At 39.6% G+C, this 20709-nt stretch overlaps 2 protein-coding genes across 2 annotated transcripts; both read right to left on the bottom strand.

Moving 5' to 3' along the window:
* Positions 1-2714: 2714 nt before the first annotated feature.
* Positions 2715-5503, bottom strand: gper1 (G protein-coupled estrogen receptor 1). The gene is made up of 2 exons (XM_004071332.4): positions 5112-5503; positions 2715-4201 (listed from the first exon to the last, which is right to left on the bottom strand). Exon 2 carries the CDS (start codon positions 3801-3803, stop codon positions 2739-2741), a length of 1065 nt encoding a protein of 354 aa, XP_004071380.1. The 5' UTR covers positions 3804-4201; positions 5112-5503; the 3' UTR covers positions 2715-2738.
* Positions 5504-9201: 3698 nt separating this feature from the next.
* Positions 9202-15808, bottom strand: gpr146 (G protein-coupled receptor 146). The gene is made up of 2 exons (XM_011478011.3): positions 15448-15808; positions 9202-12515 (listed from the first exon to the last, which is right to left on the bottom strand). The coding sequence occupies exon 2, from the start codon at positions 12477-12479 to the stop codon at positions 11478-11480; it is 1002 nt and encodes a 333-aa protein (XP_011476313.1). The 5' UTR covers positions 12480-12515; positions 15448-15808; the 3' UTR covers positions 9202-11477.
* Between the last annotated feature and the right edge of the window lie 4901 nt (positions 15809-20709).

Genomic DNA, 20709 nt, shown 5'->3' with positions numbered 1-20709 from the left:
GCTGCTTGGAGACAACTTTGCATATTTAAAAAAGTGTAATAAATTCATGCATGTATTACAATTTCACAGCCAGTGATGAGACTTAGGTTTCTGGGTTTTTTGACTAAAATCTCCAAAATAAAGGACTTATAGCCTAACAATCAAAAGTACTTTTTGTTTCCATGCAGCAAGCCGCTGGTAAACAAACCATCTGACAACCCTAGGCTCAGCTTTCCCAGGATGGCTACAGCTGGAATAACATTTATTTTTGTGCTTTTCCCAGTCAAGTTATTATCTCTGGCCGTCTCAAAGACAAGACTCAGAAGCTGGCAAAACAGAAACTGCTCTAACGTCTCCACAATCTGCCCCAGCATAGGTGGGATTCCTTTATTTGTCTTTGGTGTCTTCAACATTTCATATGCATAGGCATTTCTCATGATACTGTTTTTTAGGACAATGCAACTTGCACAGAGACATGTTAAATGATGCAGAACTACATGCAGGTTCAATAAGACGAAGGAACAAACACATCTGAAGCCTCAAAATTGCTTCTACTTGTAGCTTGATGCAATAAATTAAACCTTATTGAGCGTATTTCTTCTAAGAGAGTAATTAATTATGAACAAGTGGTTAAAGAGGTGGAATATGAGAGGCCTGCAAAGAGATCATGAGTCATTGGTTAAAATATGGAGCCATTATAGAGCCATTTTCTGTTTGATGTATTGAAGTATTGATTTACATAAAGGGCTCAGCCTCTTAATGAAAAAAAAAAAGGCAGGGAAACAGGCCACACATGAGTAAATAAAGTATGAAATAAATGAAATACAATAAATAATTAAATGTTAAGCCTTAATGGCTCATTACAGTTGTCAGATGTGAACCGTCGCTGTTCTTTGTTGCACACTTTACAATAAACCAATGCAGCAGCTTCAGGCTGTCAAAGATGAAGAATATGTTTATTCCTTCCTCTCAGTACACCTGCTTTGTCACTTGACAGCTACTGAGAGGAAATGACAAAGGGGTGATTTTCTGCAAATCGGAATAATCTTTAAATAGGCGCTTGCAATAATGCATGCACACACCTGCGTTCTTTTTGATTATTCTTACACACGTTGCATGCACACGTGGCATTTAAAAGTGTTCTCTTTTCTTTTTAAAACTGCACAAAAAAGATTTCTGTGTCATTTCCTTAGGGTCAGATGGATACAGCTGATGAATTATTTAATGTTGAAACATTTTAATGCAAGTGTGGAAATGACAGCAAGACAGAAAGGGTAAAAAAGATTAAACAAAGGGAAATTGACTTTAAAAAGTTATTGTAAAATTGTGCAAAGCTGCAGTAGAAAATTACATCCAGAAAAGTTACAAACTTAAATAAAACGATTAAATAAAACAAACCTATATTTATATATAAGTATTTGTACAACATTTTTTTTGGAGTACATTCAATGAAGTTTTAACTTTTCAACTAAATGACACTGACCACTTTTCCCCCCCTTTAATTTTTTTTAAATCAGCGCATCGTTTTCCTGAGTGCTTCACGTTGATTAATATACCATTATGACCTGTAAACTTTTTCTAAACAAATAAAGAAAGTGACAGGCAAATGTGCCATTTTTTCTTCAAACAACATTCGTTTGCATCTGAACTGAATTCTTGACATTTCAACTGACAATAGTATAAATAAGTAAAAAAAACCTTTACGTTGTTTTTTTCTTTTCTTTTTTTGAATGGCCAACTTTATGAATTTACAAAAATTATCATGTTTTTCACTGATTTTGAAAAGCACAATTAGAGCAGAAAAATAGATTTTTACTTTTTTTAATCAAAACAAGATACTGAATTTACTTGCAGATCTAATTACAAAAAAGGTTTCTGAACCACAATTACCTTTAATGATGAGTAAAGAAACTATGGTTTAATTTTTTCATTAGAATTCTGAGAGGAACGTCTAAATAATTAAGATTTATAAGAACAAATATAAAAGGCAAAACAAATTTGAGTGCATTTCAGAGAAAAAAGGGAAGAATATATTGGTGACTTTTTAGATTTACGGTAAAAAAAAAAATCCAAGTTTAGTTTGTAATTATGAAAATGAAACACAAGCCCCCATAATCCTATGTGATACCAAATTAATGCTTGTTTATTTTTTATCTTAAAACTTATGGAGACATTTATGTTTCAACTTAAAAAAAATAATTAAATCATTTTAAGACTTTTTTTATGCTTTTACTTTTAAAATTCTTTGACCCACTCCACTACTTAGCCACACTGGTAACTTAAAAATACAGATGAACAGATACATATAAATTCATTCATTCATTTTTTCATTCATTCATCTTCTAAACCCGTTTTGTCCATTTCAGGGTCACATGGCTGCCGGAGCCTATCCCGGCTACTCATGGGCAAAGGCAGAGACATCCTGTCGCCAGTCTGTTGCAGGACCACAAATCACACACTCATGCACACTGACACTCACACCTAGGAACAATTTAGAGTAACCAATTAACCTATGAATCATGTCTTTGGATGGTGGGAGGAAAATAAATTTAAAATAAAAAAAGCAAAATGGAACTTTGCATTTCCAAACCTATACTGAAGACATGAAATTCTTTGGGGTCATTCCTTCTTTTTGTTCCGTCGTCGGGTAGATTAGATCAACTTCTGCATGAAGGATAGCAGGAAAACAGCTGGAGGGAAAATATTCAAGAATGACATGAAGAAGGCAGAACCTATGGCTTCATGGAAAGTGTTTGCTGTCACACTTCAGACACTTTGCTTCGGACTGAGAGGTGTAAATCAAGGCTGTGGTGGCAAAAGCGGTTTACCAAAGACCAGCTGGCGTTTTGCTTAATGAAGAGGCGCAGTTTGTCCCTGAAGGTTTCGCCAAGAAAGCTGTAGATAATGGGGTTGAGACAGCTGTTGGAGAAAGCTGCCAGGTTGACAATGTGCCCCGTGAGGGGGTAGTCATGCCACAGGGTGACGGCAGTCCTCTGCGATGAGTCCGCTTTACCCTGCAGCAACTGGATGCTGATGAAGACGTTTTCTGGCAGCCAGCAGATGAAGAAGACGAGTACCACGACCACGATCATGCGCAGAGCTTTCTGCCGGCGCGGCCACAGTCCATGGTGCTTCTGGGCCTTCATGAGGATTCGCCCAATCAGGGAGTAGCACAAGCCGATGATGGTGAATGGCACCAAAAAGCCGATGGTTACCTCAAGCCACTGGATCTCGTAGACGTTGGCGAAGCAGAAGTGCAGCTCACCCCTGTGCTGCGTCTGCACGATGGTGAACGGGAGAAGCGTGGCCAGAATGGCAGCCATCCAAATGAGACCACAGCTGAGCTTTGCATGCTGCATGGTCCTCAGTGGGCTGCTGTTCATGGAGCTCGCCAGGGCCACGTATCTGTCAAAGCTCATCCAGGTGAGGAAGAAGATGCTGCTGTACATGTTGACCTGCAGGAAGAGGGACATGAAGGTGCAGAGGACCGCGTAGTCGTAATATTTCTCGTTCAGATTGAAAACCTCAATGAGGGAATCCGCCACCAGGATGAGGTCTGCTACAGCGAGGTTCACAAAGTAGACATCAGGGATGGTCATCTTCTCTCTGTGGTTCAGGTTCACCACCAGTATCAAGATGTTGCCAATAAATCCAATGGGAAAGAGGAGGATGGTGTACAGGCAGGACAGGAAAAGACCAGCTATGTAAGACTGGTACTTGTCTGAGATTTCACTCAGATCTGTGCAGTTGAATGCATCTGAAGTGTTCAGTGGTTCTGTGGTGTTGTCACGTATCCACATCAAAGCAGGAGTCTGCCGTTCCATGCCAACTGCGGTGGGCCCGTCTCAAAGGAGCCACGTGTACATCAAACGTAGCTCCTACATCACTGAGCCATGTAAGTCCCCAGTTTAGTCTCTTGGAAAGGAGGCTCATTTATCCTGCAGGCACATGTTGACAGAAGTCAGGTGACGAGAGTCCTTGACCCCATCGCAACATCAGGTTCCATCTGCCTGTACATTATTGATGCAAAGCAGAAGCCCCTCCATGTCTTCAAAGCGCCTGCGGCCTTCGCTGAGTCACGTTTTTCTTTTTTTTTTCTTTTAATTTGTGCCCCTGAGATTAGAGGGCGCCGGTTTTGAGTCATCCAATTGGAGGGCTGCTTTGTCTCTCCAAACACGTGAATCTTTATGCAGTGAGAGATGCTATTGCTGTGACACCTGAGCTGCGGAGTCAAGAGGAGGAGAGAACACGACACAAAAATATCATTAGAGGAAGAGGCTAAAAAAACATATTTTTTCATTCTGATAGTGTTTGTTCGGCTCCCCCAGTATTGTTTTTTTTTTTAAGCTTCTATAAGGCCACTTTAATCACATCTTTTACAAGGAGGAAAGTGGATAGCAGCTATAAGGACACATTAACATTCAAGCTTCAGACTTAAACAGATGCATTGAAATCCTCCTTCAAAATCCACAGATAACCAAAGCACACTCCAACTGGTTTTGGCAAGAATGAATCATTATTCATGAAAAAGTTGAACAACTTTGTTTATTTTAAAAGCAGAGCACTTAAAATTCGAAATTTACAGATAAAATTCCACACACGTTTTTGGCTCAGTGGATGTGGCCTTTAGCAGACGTTTATAATCTTTATGGTTATATTTTCATTAGAAGACATCCTCTGCAATATTCATGCAGCTCTAAAATAAAAGTGCACTGCAATCATTTAAGATGTGTGCATTGAATATTAGAACACAAGGGTGAATACATTTTAGTAGGCAAAAAACTGAACAATAATGCTTGATAATTTACTTGAAAAATATCAACTTATAAGTAAAAAAAAACAGCACAAACCCTTGTAGAAAAAAATAGTTCATGAACTTGTTTTACAAGCAATATCCAAGTAAGGACATGAATTACCCATCAAATAATGTGTAAAAACATAGTGTTTGAAAATTTTGCATTTTTTCCATCACGGACAGTGAAAACTAAAATTGCAGATAAGCTCTCACATGTGTGTTACAGAAAATAAGAGTGAGACTATGACATAGCATGCAACTGTATTTTCACAAAAAAAGGGGAAAAAAACACAATATTTGAAGAAACAACAGTGTCAGGATCAACAGTTGTACTCACGTTGAGTCTGGAATTTATTGCTCCTTCATGCTCGTCTGGTGCGGTCGAGGAGCTGTAAATCCCACGTCCAAACTTCCGCTTCTGCACCACCTGCTGCTTGGTCCAGCCCCGTCTTTGGATGCGAGGAGGGTGGAGATGCAGAAATCCAAGGGACAATCTCTCACTGAAGCTTTCTCACCCTCATAAGATCATAGGCCTCCATTTCTTTTATTTTCTTTTATCTATTTTCTTTTATTTATTTTTATTTTGCAGTTCAGGCAGGAACTTAAGTAAGTGCTGATTTTGAAGCAAAAGTGTGGACAGCAAATAAATGCAGTCTGGAGTTCCCCCTGTCAAGGCTGGGTCACCATGGAAACCACTCATATTTTTTACACTATTCGTTCACCCAGATTGTCAAGCTTTCAGCCTTAAGGATCATGTAAACAGAATGATTTGACACTGTTTTTGTAACAAATTCATTCCATCTGGACGTGATCGTCACCTGCAGCACTTCTATCATCAGCATTTATATTCATCTTAGGATAATAAAAAGACAAAGCTGTGACTTCAGTTTGAACTTTGGCCAGAAAAAAAAGAGCAGGTGTCTTACTTCAAGGTAAAGGGTAAAGATTTTGTCTACATTGCGTGTGCAGACGTGTTCAGACTGCAGGGGAGTCAGATAGTAGCCGCAAAACCAGATTATTAAAAACAAGTCTGCTACAGTGAAGGTCTCAATAAAGATGTATTATACCGATGGAATACATTCTGTTGTCATCATATGTCTCAGCCCTCTGCAGTATCAGATTTATGTTTCATAGGAATAAAGTGTTTTTTTTAAAGGAAACAAGCAAAATATCACCCTCCCATAACAGGAAGAATCTTGGTTTTACCTCTAAGGACAGAATGTGACTCCGAGAAGTCACTTCATTATAAGACAGCCAAAGGCTACTGAGAAGCGAAGACCGTGCTTTGAAAGCGCCTGGAGGTATGGAGTTGTGACTTCTGTGGTAAGTCCTGTGCAAAGCATCAGAATGACAGCTTTTTTCTTTCTTTTTTTTCAGTGTAAGTTGCAGCACTGGCAGGTTTCTTCACACAGGAAATGGGGAAATATTATTCTCAGAAATGGCAGCTATCTGAGTGCAATGCAGGGCTTTGGATTTAGCATCAACAGATTCTGAAATGAGCAATGTTTGTGTCCTTGCCTTGCGTTACTGTTAACTATAGAATCATTGTTGTGACAAAACTCACTGGATTAGTCGGTGTAAAATTCTGTTCAGATAGTTTTGTGTCTTAAAAGGAAGACCAAGCAGATGTTTTATCTGAAAGTGATGAGTGCTAATGAGTTGATTTTTGACATTTTATTTAAGTAGGTTTTTCTATAAACACGTGAAAAAACATTTTCTTATCATTTAGAGTGACGGCCATAATGCAAAGTTAAAATATATCCTTTAAGCAGAAAAGAGAAGATAGCAAATAAATAATTATTGTAATATTTAGTTCAATAAATTGTAAAAATGGGATGATATTCACCATAATTGATTACAGTTTTTCTCAGTCGCTTTAGTACAATTCTCAGATCAGAATTGAAGTTTGCAAATACGTGTGTGCATTTCTCAAAACAATTTGTACAAACAGCAAAACACTATGGATTTCTTGCAAAAGCCTGTAACTTGCTCAAAATCTTTAGTTTATCTCTCAAAACTAAGTCTTTATGTCATTGAACATGTCAGTGCCATCAGAATGTCAAGTCCTTGTGTCACTGTCTACGAACAAAACAGTCAAATTACTTAGTCATGTTGTCAATATAACTTTGTACTTTAGAGGGAGGTTCTGATGTAAACTATGGCTAAAGTTTTGATGACAATTATTGTAAAATGTAAGTTACACCTTTTTTGTTTGATTGCAAGAGAGTGGACAAGATTCACATTTACACTTTTATTGTTCATATTGTAATTTGTTGACAGACCATGTCATACCAACATAGAAAAAACCACTGCAAACAGTAACACAAAGGGAAAAAAAAGATAGGAACAATATTCTGTACAACAGTACAGGCAGTGCAGTAGGAATTGGTGTGGTCTTCCTACACCTCTTGTCGTTCCTGTATGTTAGGACACAAATTCTCATCCACATCACAGTGAATATCCTCTCTTGCAATCCAGCGAATATGTTTGTCACATCATGACAACTTGGTCAACCATTTTGCAGTTAATGACTTATACGATGAACAAATGACTTGGTGTTTTGAGGAGTAAGATTTTTGCACAGTGAACTATATAACACATTTTGATCAACATGACATGAACAATTGATAATGTAGCAAAGAGCAGAGAATTGTACATAATCATTTGCATGGATGTACCAAAGCAATTGCAACTTGTTCAAAGAAGTGAGAAACTGCTTATATGATGTGCACAAGGGACATCATGATGTGAAGATTGAACAAATAGTTTTGGGAATTTCATTCTGATCTGAGAATTGTACAAAAGCGACTGAGAAAAACTGTTATTCAGCTTCAAACCATCAAGACGAGAATGGAGTGTAGTTCTTAATTTTGACCACAAGATGGCGATCTAGTAAAGAAAGTGAACCATGTTTGGAAAGCACAAAATGTGAATTTATCGCACAGAAATTTAAGTTAAAGAAATAAACTGAATATAAACTGAATGTCGGCTTAGTACCTTTAAAAATGCAATGTTATATATCTGACATAAAATTCTTGTTTGATAAACAATCAAACAGGGTCAGACTCAGCATGATTGTTTTTTTTCCTTCTTTTTATTAAACCTTGTGCTATTCTGAATTGTTAAAACTAATTAGTAAAATTGATTGAGTATTGGAGGAAACACTTTCTCTATAGGGGGACGTTTGTGTGCAGATCATCGTCTGCCTCCACTTCCTCCTGCAGGTTGCTGTTGTCTCCTGCATCCACAACCCCAAACTCTGATAGAACTTCCTGTCAGTGTCTAGCTCCACTCCTCTGCTTCCAGACCAGTTTCTGACTGTCAGGCAGAGATTTCGACATTTTTATTTTCTTCTTCCTCTCTATGGAGGAAAAGCAAAAAAAAAAAAAATGGACAGGCGTGTCAGGAAAGAGAACTTGGGTTGATCCACTTGTTTCCCCCTGGAGCTGAAGTGGCACTGTGGTTCAAAGATGAAAAGCTCTGCCCTGAAGCAGATTTTATGAAGGATTGTAACAGAATATTTTAAAAGCAACAATTCAAACTGTTTCCTTATGATTTTTTCCTTCAAATATAGTTCATAGTTCATTTTAAAGGCCTTTGTTTTAGGTTTTCTGGAACAAAAACAGGAACCTGTTCAGTCTTGACACTTTACAGAACAATTTTTCCCCGTGTTAAGAAAAACAACGGCGGTCTGAGGTTATGTGTGAAATGTTCCCGACAGCCAAACAAAACCGATGAAAGTGAGAGCAGCATGTTCCCTCTTCATAGGTGGTCTGCCGCTGACCCTCCTGTTGCTGGAACGCCAGGAACCGCATGAAGGCCTAATGCAGCACATTAAAAATCGTGCTATATCAGCATTCCTTCATCACAAGACTGCAGCCAGTAGAGACTGATGAGGACTTCTGCACTGAAAGATGAAGACAAACTAGAAAAACAAGTCGATTGAAATGGTTTATGTTGTGTTCAAACCCTAAAATCCACAACTTTTAGTAAAATTTTCTTAGAAAACCCTAAATGAGTGACATCAGCTGGATGTTTGTGAATGGACAGTATTTCCCTACACCTTACCTGATTGTGCAGAACTTCACCTGACCTGATTTTTGTTGCCTTCCCAGGTTTTTACACCTCTCGTGGAGCTGTGAAACCCTGATGCAACACTGGTTTTAATTGGGAAAAGCAGCACTCTTTGTCTGCCATGCCCAAAGAGACAAAAAAAAAAAAACAATTCCCAGAATGTGTGGAATGCTGCAGTTTTCCCCACCGCTGTGGTAAAAGCTCCTTCCACGCACGCTGGCATCCGTCCGTCTTGGCGCTCGCCTGACATCTTGCCCAGACCTGAGCGGGGTTAGAAGTCCAAACCCTGAATATTAAAAATGTTTGGGGGGAATAAAACAAAGCTATGATGAAAGATAGTCGACATCCGTGTGTTAGTTGTTTTTTTTTTTAATCAGGCTTAGACTCAGCTGACAGTACATTAAAGGGTTTCTCTCCAAAAATACTGTATTTTTTTTAATAGAGCATAAGATTTTTAAGAAATTCTCTCAGAAACAATATTTACATTTTTTTATACAGAACTCTTGTATGCAAACAAAAAAAGGCATCACTTCTAACACAGATTTTAAGTTCAGTCACTGCAAGAAGGTAGGAGATAATGTGAGGAAACCCTTGGAAGCAGACAAACGGGGGGATGCCTTCGTCTCAAGGTGGAATTTTGTGCAGCAGCTCCACTTCACAAAGCTTCCATATCACACAGATGACAGGAAAGCAGAATCAAATGTCACACAACGATCAGTCACTTTCATGAAACTGAGCTTTCTGCATAAGTGCCTTAAGGATGATCAGTTCAGAGCTTAAAATGCTCATAAAACCTGTTCTTCACATTTGTTTTGTTCAAACTGAGATTGATGCAGCTTAGCTCAAACGGTCGATTTTTATTTTCTAAATGTTCAAGTGGGCATTTGGACTTCGGTCTGAGCTCAATGATTAACTCTGTCAGGGGCTTTTGAGGGAAAGAGGATGCTGCGTTTGGAAATGTAAACAGCCCGAGCAGAACGCTTCCTCCAGAGGAAATAATGATGCTGTCCTGCAAAAATTAAACTCATTCGCTTTCAGATTTGGAAAAAAAAAAATTAGAAAAATGAACATTCGTAAAGCAAACAAAGAAAAGAAAAAAAGGAATGTGCACGAGGGCTTTGTCTTCAGATTGGCAATAATAAATAAGGATCAAATTAGTCTTTGTGACTTTAAAGCATAAAGACTGAATCATTTATATTTGGAAACATAAATTAAACTCATCTGCAGTTGTTTCTTATTGGGGTTTTACACCACTAACACCTGCAAAAATGCCCCATCTGCCAGGTTTACGTTGACACAATATTGAGGAAAACGGCCCTTTTGATCAAAAATCATCATTTTCATGCAGTGACAGATTGTGCAATGTATCATTAACATGTTGTAAATCTGCTGAAAAAGCTCATTTGTTACTTTGATGCATGTGAGCAGCATTAGAGTTCCTGCATGGAACAGCGCTGATACCAGGCGTTTGTTATGCTTTCAGATTTCCACGCAGGATTTGGACCTCAAGGCGGAATATTTCCACCAGACAAAGCCCCCCCGACCCCTCAGGTGCTCGTGAGATGAGAGGCCTGTCCGTGCCTCCGCCGCCGCCGCCGCCTCAGGGCCTCACAGTAGAGTCTTTGTGGAGGCGGCTGCTCCTGCGTCAGCTTCTCCACGCACACTTTCTTCATCAGTTTAAAACAACTTAACAAGGTCCCACCCTGGGCTGTCAGCTCTGCTTAACGGGTGGATCTAAGCTGCTTATGATTAAAAGCTCATGTTTTTCAGCAGAAATCGTAAGAGGTACACCGGTTATGTCTGAACCCTGAATACAATCTTTGTTTTGGTTTCAAAGTGGGGGGAAAAAAAATGTACCTTGTGTTGGAGTTTGGCCTCACGACGGCCCCTAACTTCAGAGATTTCGCTTTTTTACACGTCATGTAAAGAACCACCAATGAATTGCTTTCAACTTTCATAAAATATTTTTTAAAAACTTCGGATCTCCACGTATTTTGGTGAGCCAGAACTGAACTGAATGGAATATTTTGACCCACATTTCCAGTTTGGAAGGAGAATGGAGGCAGAAAGTCATGAAGGTTCAGCAGCTAAACATCAACAACATCCATCAATACAAGACAATCAAGTGCTCAGATAAAGGAAATGAAAACCAAGCAAAAAAATGGTTGATTTTTCACTTGATATTTAAAAAAAAATGTGTCGTTGCTTGTGGGGCGACTTCTGCTGTCACTCCAAGACTTTGATGGCAGAACCTGCAAACTAGCTTTTGACAGATAGATTGCTTTTTTGTTCTGGTTTGAGTGGACTCTTACAGAAGTCCACTCTGATGATTGGAGGATTTTACACACTTTACAACCTCTGAACCAGAAGGCGAAGTGTGTTGGTTGAGAGCTTTATACGCTGACACAAAAAAAAGAAAGAAAAAAAAGCAGCACTTAGTGGTTTTGCTTGGTTGATCCCTGTCACTGCAAAGCTCCACAGATCAGATGAAGATCTGGAAAGTGACAGGAAATTCCACAGTTTGCTATGTCGCTCTTAACACAGTCCAGAGCGTGGAGGAAGCCCAGCCTGGCTCTGTGGAGGGGATAAGTGCTGGCTGTGCTGAGAGTTGGGAGTGGAAGCTGTGATCTCACGTCACTACTTGCTGCACCGCTGAGTGTTCGTGAGGGCAGGACTGGTCTCTAAAGTGCAGCCTCCTGAGCAGCCGCTGAAGCTTGCCGGAGAAGTTTTTGTTCATCTGTCTGTACATGAGTGGCGTGGCAAAGCTGCTGGAGAACGCCAGCAGCTTCGCCACGCATCTGACAAAATTGTACGTCGGAAAGTAATGTGCACGGCTGATAAATCCGGGTACGACAGCCACGGTGTGCACCAAAAGGGTCATGTAGTATGGGGTCCACAGGACAAACTGCACGCAGACGGAGGCCAGCAGCAGCCGGTGTATAGACGGGTCCAGGCGGGCCGACTCCTGATCCAGCGGCGTGGACTCCTTCCTGATGCGCAGGATGAGCACAAAGGCGTAGAGTACAGCCAGAGCTGGGACAACATAGCCGATGAACATCATGATGGCGTCCGCCGCCTCCTTGTTCTGCATTTTGGAGCATTCCACCATCTTCGCCGAGATGTGATTGCACACGTAGAACAGCAGCGACGAGAAGCTGGTCAGCACGGCGCCCCCCCAGATGAAACCGCACACGTGCTTGGTGTTGTACACGCTGGACATGTACGTGCGCGGCAGCGCTCGCTCGATGTAGTAGTCCAAACTGAGAAGTGTGGTGGAGTACATGATGACCAGAGACGAGATGTTGAAGAGGATGAGCAGCGTGATGTAGACCTCGTTGTTGTAATCCCACACGTGCCATCGGGTGAAGGTGGAGCTCAGCAGCTCCATGGGCGCCACCAGGTTGAGCACGAGACCCGCGATGGCCATGTTGACAAAATACACGTCCGGCATGGTCAAGGACACCTTGTTGGAGAGGTTCACCACCACCAGCAGCACGTTGTAGCACAGCCCCAAAGGGAAGCACACCAGGAGGTAGATGAGGGACAAGACTGACAGGATGAGGCCAAAGTCCCTGCAGAGCTGGAGGTCCACGCTGGTATCTGTCTCATTGTAAAGCATGCAGATCCACATCGCTGGGCTCTGAAACTACAACTTTCAACAGATGAGCTGCGGGAGGACAGATGAGAGATAAGCGTTAGCTTATTAAGATCACAGAAAATGTTTCAGGCTCTGCAAAAAAAAAAAAAAAAAGAGCAGAAAAAAGCCCCACAAGCCATTCTGCTTTGGGTAAAACTGTTAATTTCCCTTCACTGCATCTGACTGCCTGAAAACAAACGACAAACAATGAGCTTCATTTGCCCGCTCTGCCTCCAAACTCCACCGTTTTTTTCCCCCCACTGGCAAGAGAAAGTATGGCTATTGTTCTGTGGGAGAATACAAGACTGTATTTGTTTGACATGGTGGAAAGCTCGTCCTTCGGTCCTCTGCGTCTGTCTGCATCCGTCACGGTCACATGCGAGCACACCGCCACCGCCTGTTCAATGCCGGAGCTTATCTTTATTATAAGGCCCCAGAATGAAGTGGCACACCTCAGAGGCAGATGCATTCTGCTGAGCTACTGCAGCGTTAGCAAGACTGAGCATGCAGCCATACAGAAATATTAATAAGTAAAGTTCCAGGAAAAGGTTAAGGACGCAGATATGAAGTGGGGGTGGGGGGGGTTTCGAGTAAAGATTTCCTTAATTCAGTGTTTCACTTCCTCTGTCATGATTTAAACAGACATCAGCTCAAGTTGAGGCTGTCTGGCTGGCGATCAAATAAATATTACACAATCTAGAAGGAGATTTTCCCCCAAAGTATGAAGACGGAGTTTTGTTTTTAAGAGGAAAGAGTAATTATACAAGAAAAGGGGGAACATTCCTCTGTTCACTTACGTAATCCCACTACCAAGTTTTGGCCTCCAGCCACAGACAGACATACACTTCACGTCTCTGTCCCTGATCACAGTACACTGTAACTGTAATGAGCCTCCAGAGCGGGCCGCCTGGCAGAGCTTAGGTCAGTCAGGAGGAAGAAAGTGTAGGGTTACAGTCTTTAAAAAAAAAAAAAAAAATCACAACAGGAGGTGGTCTGGGCAGTTCTATGGTGAACGTGACTGTCTTGTGTTTCACTGACATGTTTAAAAGCTAAGCCGTCCTTTTCAATGAGTCTATACCTTGTTTATGTTAGAATAATAACCCTAACCAAACTGTTTAAGTAGTAAAAACATAAATCAACGTGATTTTTAATTGGGGAAACCAAATCCAAGACTTTGACGAGGATCCCCCCGGCCTTCAAATCACAGGGAAGTTGGGGATAATTAAAGGGCAAATGTGGCGAGATGCCACCTGCTGGTTACCTTTTCATTACCCCAGTGGCTCAAACAGCAACTTCAATTAGCTTCTAGATCTCCTAAAAACTGTTCTTTGACCTTCATTTTCCCACTTCAGAAACAAGACGTTTGCAAGATTTGATGCATACATAAATAAATACATTTGTATATATAAATGTGGTACTTTTTCGAGTTTCAGTGCCATCTCTTAAAGTAATGTTCTCCAGAAGTTTAACCCACTTTTGAAATGAATAGCCGCTTTTAAAAGTGGGTTAATTAATTGTGCTAACAATTATTATCCCACGACCTACGTCTCCGATGCAGCCCGGCGAGGATTTAAAGGCGAGAAGGAACCAGAAGAACTGACGAGAAGTCTTTGTCTGGTTCTTCGTGGGACATTAATGTTTCTGGAAAAGCTCCCTCTGAACTTAGCCATGTCAAAAGCGGTTAAGTTAAATATTCCCAGAGGGGGAGGCCCTGCCTCAGCAAGCTTCGGCCCCCACCGACGACAAACCTCCTGACGGTGACGCCAACATGCTTGACGTCTCAATGTTTTGAAGCCAGATCTCCCAGACTGATGGGAAGAGTGTGACATACTCGGCCCACACCCGCTTATGTCCTTACTGGAATTTCCAGGGCCTTCACAGAAGGTCCTGGATGATGTCACATGATTCTTCTACTCCACAGAGACAATCCATTACTACAGGAAGAGAATAAGATTACGTGATTCCCTTTAATGTGCCGCAGTGTCAGAGGCCAGGACAGCCTGTGTTTGACTTGCAAAACACAGATCTTGTTACAAGCTAAAGTACATACATGCAAGTCCTGTTAAACATTACATGAGGAAGAAAAAAGCTGCTGCTCAACGGCGGACATTTGCCTTCCTCGTAAACTTTGATTAAACGCTGGTCGACCACAGGTCACGGTCAGTCTCAGCGACCTCTTCAGCTCCTCTCAGGCGACAAGCTTGACTGTGACCGGCACCAACAAAGTCACAGTTCAATGGTCAGCACAAAGCAGGCTTACTGATTCTAAGCCAGGCCCATGCATGCCCACCTCTCTTTGGTCACATGGGTGACATTGACAGCAAAGCTTTGCAAAAGTGCAAAGCTACATTTTTTTTTTAGGAACATTTCAGTCAGGAAGCACTGATGCACCAGCATTAGAGAGCAATGTACCATTTAAAATGATCAAAATAACATGTATTTAGTTGCTGGCTACAACAAAGGCAGGAAATGTTATGGAAAATAAGTCTTTTCTACTTATCAATCAAAATGTATTTGTTTTTTGCACATCAAATTGTTTACAGTAAACTTGCACTCTGCGTGACATATCATATGTGGGCGTTCCCCCCCCCCCCCTAAGAGACTGTATTTCTTTGTTTTTGCTCTTGTGAGGAAACCTTTACTGAGACACAAACATCTCCAGGTGTTATTTTCCAAACTGCAGGCGGTTTTTTGGCATCGTGTTAACCTTCAAAACGTAAAAAAAGTGCAAAAAACATTAATATTTGTGCGCATAGTGCCTCAAAACCCGACTAAACCTCTGCAAGGACTTCTACTCACTTTCCGATGAAGACTGATGATTTTAAGATAAAAAGCCTTTTTTCTCCAGCACCTACCTAGCCACCCCCAGCCCGGTTAAACTGCTTTTCTTTTACTTTCGCTCAGGTTTACTTTACGGACTGAAAAAAGCTACTTTCGTGTTAGCGAGAGTTTAAAAACTCACCACAAACGACTGGCTTTGGATCCGTGACAAACCTAAGGAGGCATGGGGTTAGGATGTAGCATTTCCACTGGCATGTTTTAGTCGTTTCGGGGGGAAATTAAATGAAAAGAAAGAATAAAAAATGTCCTCTTCGTTGTGCACGAGCTCTCAAACCGTTACAGAGAGTGGGAAGCGCGAGCAGAATCGCTTTAGCGGATTTTTCTTGGGTCGCTCTTCATCTGTCAACGCGTCGTGCGAGGCATGGACTGAAAAGGGGCCGACCGTTACTGACTTTACTACTGCCGGAGTGCTGCTGAGCCCTACAGTGTGTACACACGTGACCCTCCCCCACAGCCTGCTCGGCTCGGTCCCCTTTCTCCTGCAGCGCTGAGGTCACGGACCCGAAAAGCCGTTCTCTACTCTGATTGGATGATGCTCAAAATGGGCGGAGCGTGAGGGAGATCGAGGGAAGAGGAAAACAAAAGACAAAACTGGTCTTTTTAGGAATGAATTAAACACGCGGAGAGAACAGGAAGGAAGTTTCTTATCTTGTTTTCATGAAAATAGTGGCAGACAGACTTGCTTTGAAAATATTCACATTAGATTTAAATATTACCAGTAAAAATCTTTTTTTTTTAAATATATATTTTTTAAAGACAATTGCATGAATTCTAACCCTAAAAACTATTTCAAACAATTTTTAAAATTCAAAACTTCAATTAATCCAAAATAAAATAACATTGAAAAAATCAATAAACACTAGGTCACAGTTTAATCAGGAACAAGGCTCTGATTGGGTGGGTGTTTATGATTTGGGCGCCTGTTTGCAAGGGCATATGCAGGTTTGATTAGAGCCACAGGTAAAGGTAGCCTCAGATTCACTTGCCTCGGGTGACTTGCTTGGCATGGTGTTAGATTTAAAACACAAAGCTGGGGCAATTATGGAGAGAAGAAGGAGGTAGGCTCTCTTTTGAGTATACTCATAAAGTAAGGATTAATTTTGACCTACAGAATTGACAAATTGCAGCTTTAGTTGTGATGGAAATGAAAGATTTGGCAATAGAAAAGTATTTTTTGTTGTAAAAGGAATCAGAGTGGATATCTTCACTGAAAATTACAGAAAGGTCTTGTTAGATAAAAAAAAGGCTGTAATTGATTTTGAAGTTTGAAATAAAAATATGATGATTTTAGAGTTTAAAGAAACTACGTATCTTAGATTTCTTATAACATAACAAACTCTTCATGTGTGAAACAATGGTGGTCACTTAGATAAAATGAAAATACTTTTATTAAAGATAATGCACCAAATTTGAGTTTTTTAATCTTCATTTTACTGTTAAAAGCATGAATTTAAAAACAAAACAAATACAATCTACAGAGCTTTATTTTAGTTTCTCTTCTACTGAGTAAATTTTAAATTTGCATTTTCTATCTGTTAACCTTTGAAAATCCCATTTAGTTATTACACAATGATATTGAAATGTGCAACAAGGAAACACAGGTCTTAAACAGAACCCATTAATCTATTTCAAGTAATTTTCATTATCTAAACTACAAAAAAAAAGGAAGATTAAGTTTATTGCGTAGAATTAATACCAATAGCCTGGCTGTTTTTCTGTGTACTGGATTACTTTATGACATGACAAAAATAGACAGATGTTATAAAAGAAGTTATAAAATATCATAATTTGGCTAACTTCTTTAAGGAAAGCTTCAAAATAACCACTCATTTTTCTTATCACTGATTTAATGTTTTTTCGTCTGACTTTGAAGACAGGCAGGCTAAAACCTGCCAATCCTAGGCCCATTTTCTTTTTTTTTTTTTTTTTACATGTTCTTGTTATTCCAAATTTTTTGAAGATATTTTTGTATTAAACTGACTAATCAGATTACAGGCAATAAAAAGAATGTTTTCTCTCTTTGAACATTCAAAATGGTTGATTGACAGACCCAAGCCCGCTTTCAAGTGGTAGGAATGGACTTTCAACATGCTTACTCTTGATTGAGAGCGGTTTTCATAGAAATGTTGACTCAGACCAATCACTGCTACTGACGTCAGCTGGTTCCAACATGGCGGCGTCCATTTCACAAAAAAATGGCGACTGAATTAACTTTATGAATTTGGGGCTGGACAAGGTATTTTCTACCAGTAACGTCACACTCACTTGGTTTGGTTCTCATATAGTTACTGTATGACACCAACAAACAGAATGAAATGTAAAACTTGCATTGGTGGGAGTAATCAGTGACAGAAGAAAATTCCAGTTATTCTATCTGTCTGTTTGCCATTTGGTAACTGATCCCCTAAATACACTTTTTTTGTCATAACACACAAAAACTAACGCAAGAGCTGCAGTTAAGATCACTGTTGGGATTTTTAACCCACGTTTGATCGATAACAGATGCATAAAACTACATTTACTGTTTGTTTCCATCTGCAACTTGGCTAGAAACGTTTGCTTTTCCAAGAAGCTGCAATGACTCACGTCTTTTGAAAAACATACTGCAGATATTTGTTTGCATGCTCTTTGCATTTAAGCTTTGGCTTACTTGGCTACATGACGGTGTGTTTGCCTGTAGCTGAAAACAGACCACTCGTTGTGCTTGCAATAAAGTCAAAGTCAACAGCGGAGTCATAAAATATTTCTTGTTGAGGCTCATTTTGGTTTCGTGTCGTTTGGGAATGACAACAGAGAACCTTTCCGTTGCGAGGAGATGATAAACCAGGAAGATGTACCTGTTTTACCTCATATTTTGATATTGATTTATGTCCAACTGTGTGACAGCAGCTCATTTTATTGGATTAAACCACCCTTTTCCTTTTCCCGCTTCAATCAACAGCCCGAGGCTGTGCTCAAACAGACACTGACTTTTTTTATGTGTCTGTTTGAGTTTGGGCCTCTCATTTTTCCCCCAGAGACTACAGATATTTTTGAAATCATTTGAGCTGAGCCAGCTGGTTCATGTTATCTGCTTGGTTTTTGAGAATGTGTCAATCTACCTTTTTAAAAATTGGCACTACAGAGCTCCTAATCATTGTTCAATCTTTAATAACACACAGATAAATCCAATTTGAACAGAATCTGACGGATTGTTGGCTGGGAAGTCGTTAGGAGTCATCTGACTAGTGAATGGGCTATTGAGGTTATTCCTGTAAGAGGAAGACATCAGAAATAAGAGAACGCTTGCAAAAAAGATCAATCTTTACACCATGTACATTTGCGATTACAGTTGAAGAGAAATTACATGCCACAGGTGATATGCCAAACAAGAAATTACTTGCAAAAACAGCAACAATTGAACCACAAAAAGGGAAACACGCTCCAGTTAAACCTGCTTTTGGATTGATAATTTCTAAAAATGACTGTAATCTGGGTTTATTTTATGTACAAAGTTGCTTGCTTTTGTTTGAGGACAAAAAACTATAGATATTTCTTTATAATGAGAATCCATGTTTAGGCCCATCTGAATAATTTTTGTTGTTTTTTTGTTAAATAGTTTAAAAAAAGGTGCAGGATTTTGAACAGAAATCAAGTTGATTAATGATCAATGATCAATTTTCATTTATTTTTTTCAGTGTACGATCTGCTGAACCTGCACAGTTTTGCAGCACACATGAGTCTAGTACCAGTACATAAATGTGTGCAGATGGAACATGTTAACAGGCTTTGTTTCTTGTGGTTTGATTGATGGAAACAGTTACCAGCACAGTTACTACACCAGGTATGATCGCTGACAAAAAGCTGTGAAACTAAAACAGCTGTTCAATTTATAGGATCTGAATTCTGACAATGGCCCAATCACTCCAGTATAAAGCCTAAAGATAAAAAAAACACAGACTTGCTGCATTCAATCAAATCAGCTGACAGCTGTTCCTAATCTTCCAAAAGTCTTGTTTGCATTCTTGATGCAGTGATAATAAAATAAAGCCAGCAGGCAACCGCCGCTTTTTAGACACATTTTCCATGTGTTTGTCAAAAGCAAACAATATCAGTCCTCCAGTCTCTTCTGAATAATGCTCTTTTTTTAACTCTGATTATCAATTTATTGCTTTAATAGATCAAATCCTGTTTCTTGTCCAATCAAATTTGATCAGAATTAATCATTTGTATTCAAATTTGTATTCTCTTTATTACAAACTCTAAAAAGTTCCAGAGAATAACTTAAAGAAACCACAGAGTCACCATTAAGCAGCACCAATCTTCAGAAAAGAAACGTTTTTATTTTTTTTCTCAGAATCCAGGCTCTGAATTCATTTTTTAAAAGGAATTATATTTTGAATGACGTTAGATCCAAAATGTGTCATCTGATAAATGGACTCAGTCGACTGAAGAACATTTTAGGATGCTGGACAATGCTTTTACAAGAGGTACAGACTGTTCTGTTCCACCTCTGCACACCAGGTGCGTAAAAAGATAAAAACAAAAAGAAAAGCAAGGCTGCACAGTCTGGAATAAGAAAAAACTGTTATGTCACTGCAAAAGATTCTAAACAAATGCTGCTGATTCTGAATCATGCTTTTTGTTATATATTTAAAATCTGACACTTTGTCAATCCCAGCTTCAGTAAGAGTTAAAGTCTGTAAAAATAGATGGTAGAAGCAAATTTAATTGGTTTGCATTGGGCTGAGCAAATTTTAGATGCTGGAATATGTCAATCTAGATTTGACTCTCCTACCCAAGTGAAATGTGGATCTCAAAAATAAAGAAAATTCATCAAAATTCACCTCAGTATTATAAATATATATCTAATTATAAATATTATACTTACCTATGAGTAAAAAAATAAAATTTCAGAAGCTAAACCTATGCGAATTTCTTTCATTAAGTTGGAGATATGAACACTGTAATGGACTATGCCAACAGTAGCTGGCATAGGCTCCAGCAACCCTGTGCCACTAAAACTGATTAAACAGGTTTGGAAAATAAATGAATGGATAGACACGTGTACACTAAATTAAACAAAAAAAAAAAATTCGTACTTTGTTATTTTTATTTTTTAAATAGCTACAAATGGGAACTCTTGGACTCTGACCACTTGGACTTAAAGGATGACATACAACAGAGTTCCATAGTACAACTTGAATTTATTACATTGCGTTTAGGATTATAAAAACCTTAGAGTTTAGTGATGTTGAAAATATGAACTGTTTTCATTGCTGACTACAAGTTTAAACTGGTAACACATGTCGATGCTGAATTGCGTTGAAGTGTATGCGATGTGGACATTTTCTGCTGTGAGGGAGAGAGTGTTTGCCAGAGCTGGGGAAAGGGTGAGTATTGG

The sequence above is a fragment of the Oryzias latipes genome, chromosome 8 (genome assembly GCF_002234675.1).
Source record: "Oryzias latipes chromosome 8, ASM223467v1".
NCBI lineage: Eukaryota > Metazoa > Chordata > Actinopteri > Beloniformes > Adrianichthyidae > Oryzias > Oryzias latipes.
This window is presented reverse-complemented; position numbering and strand designations above follow the sequence as displayed.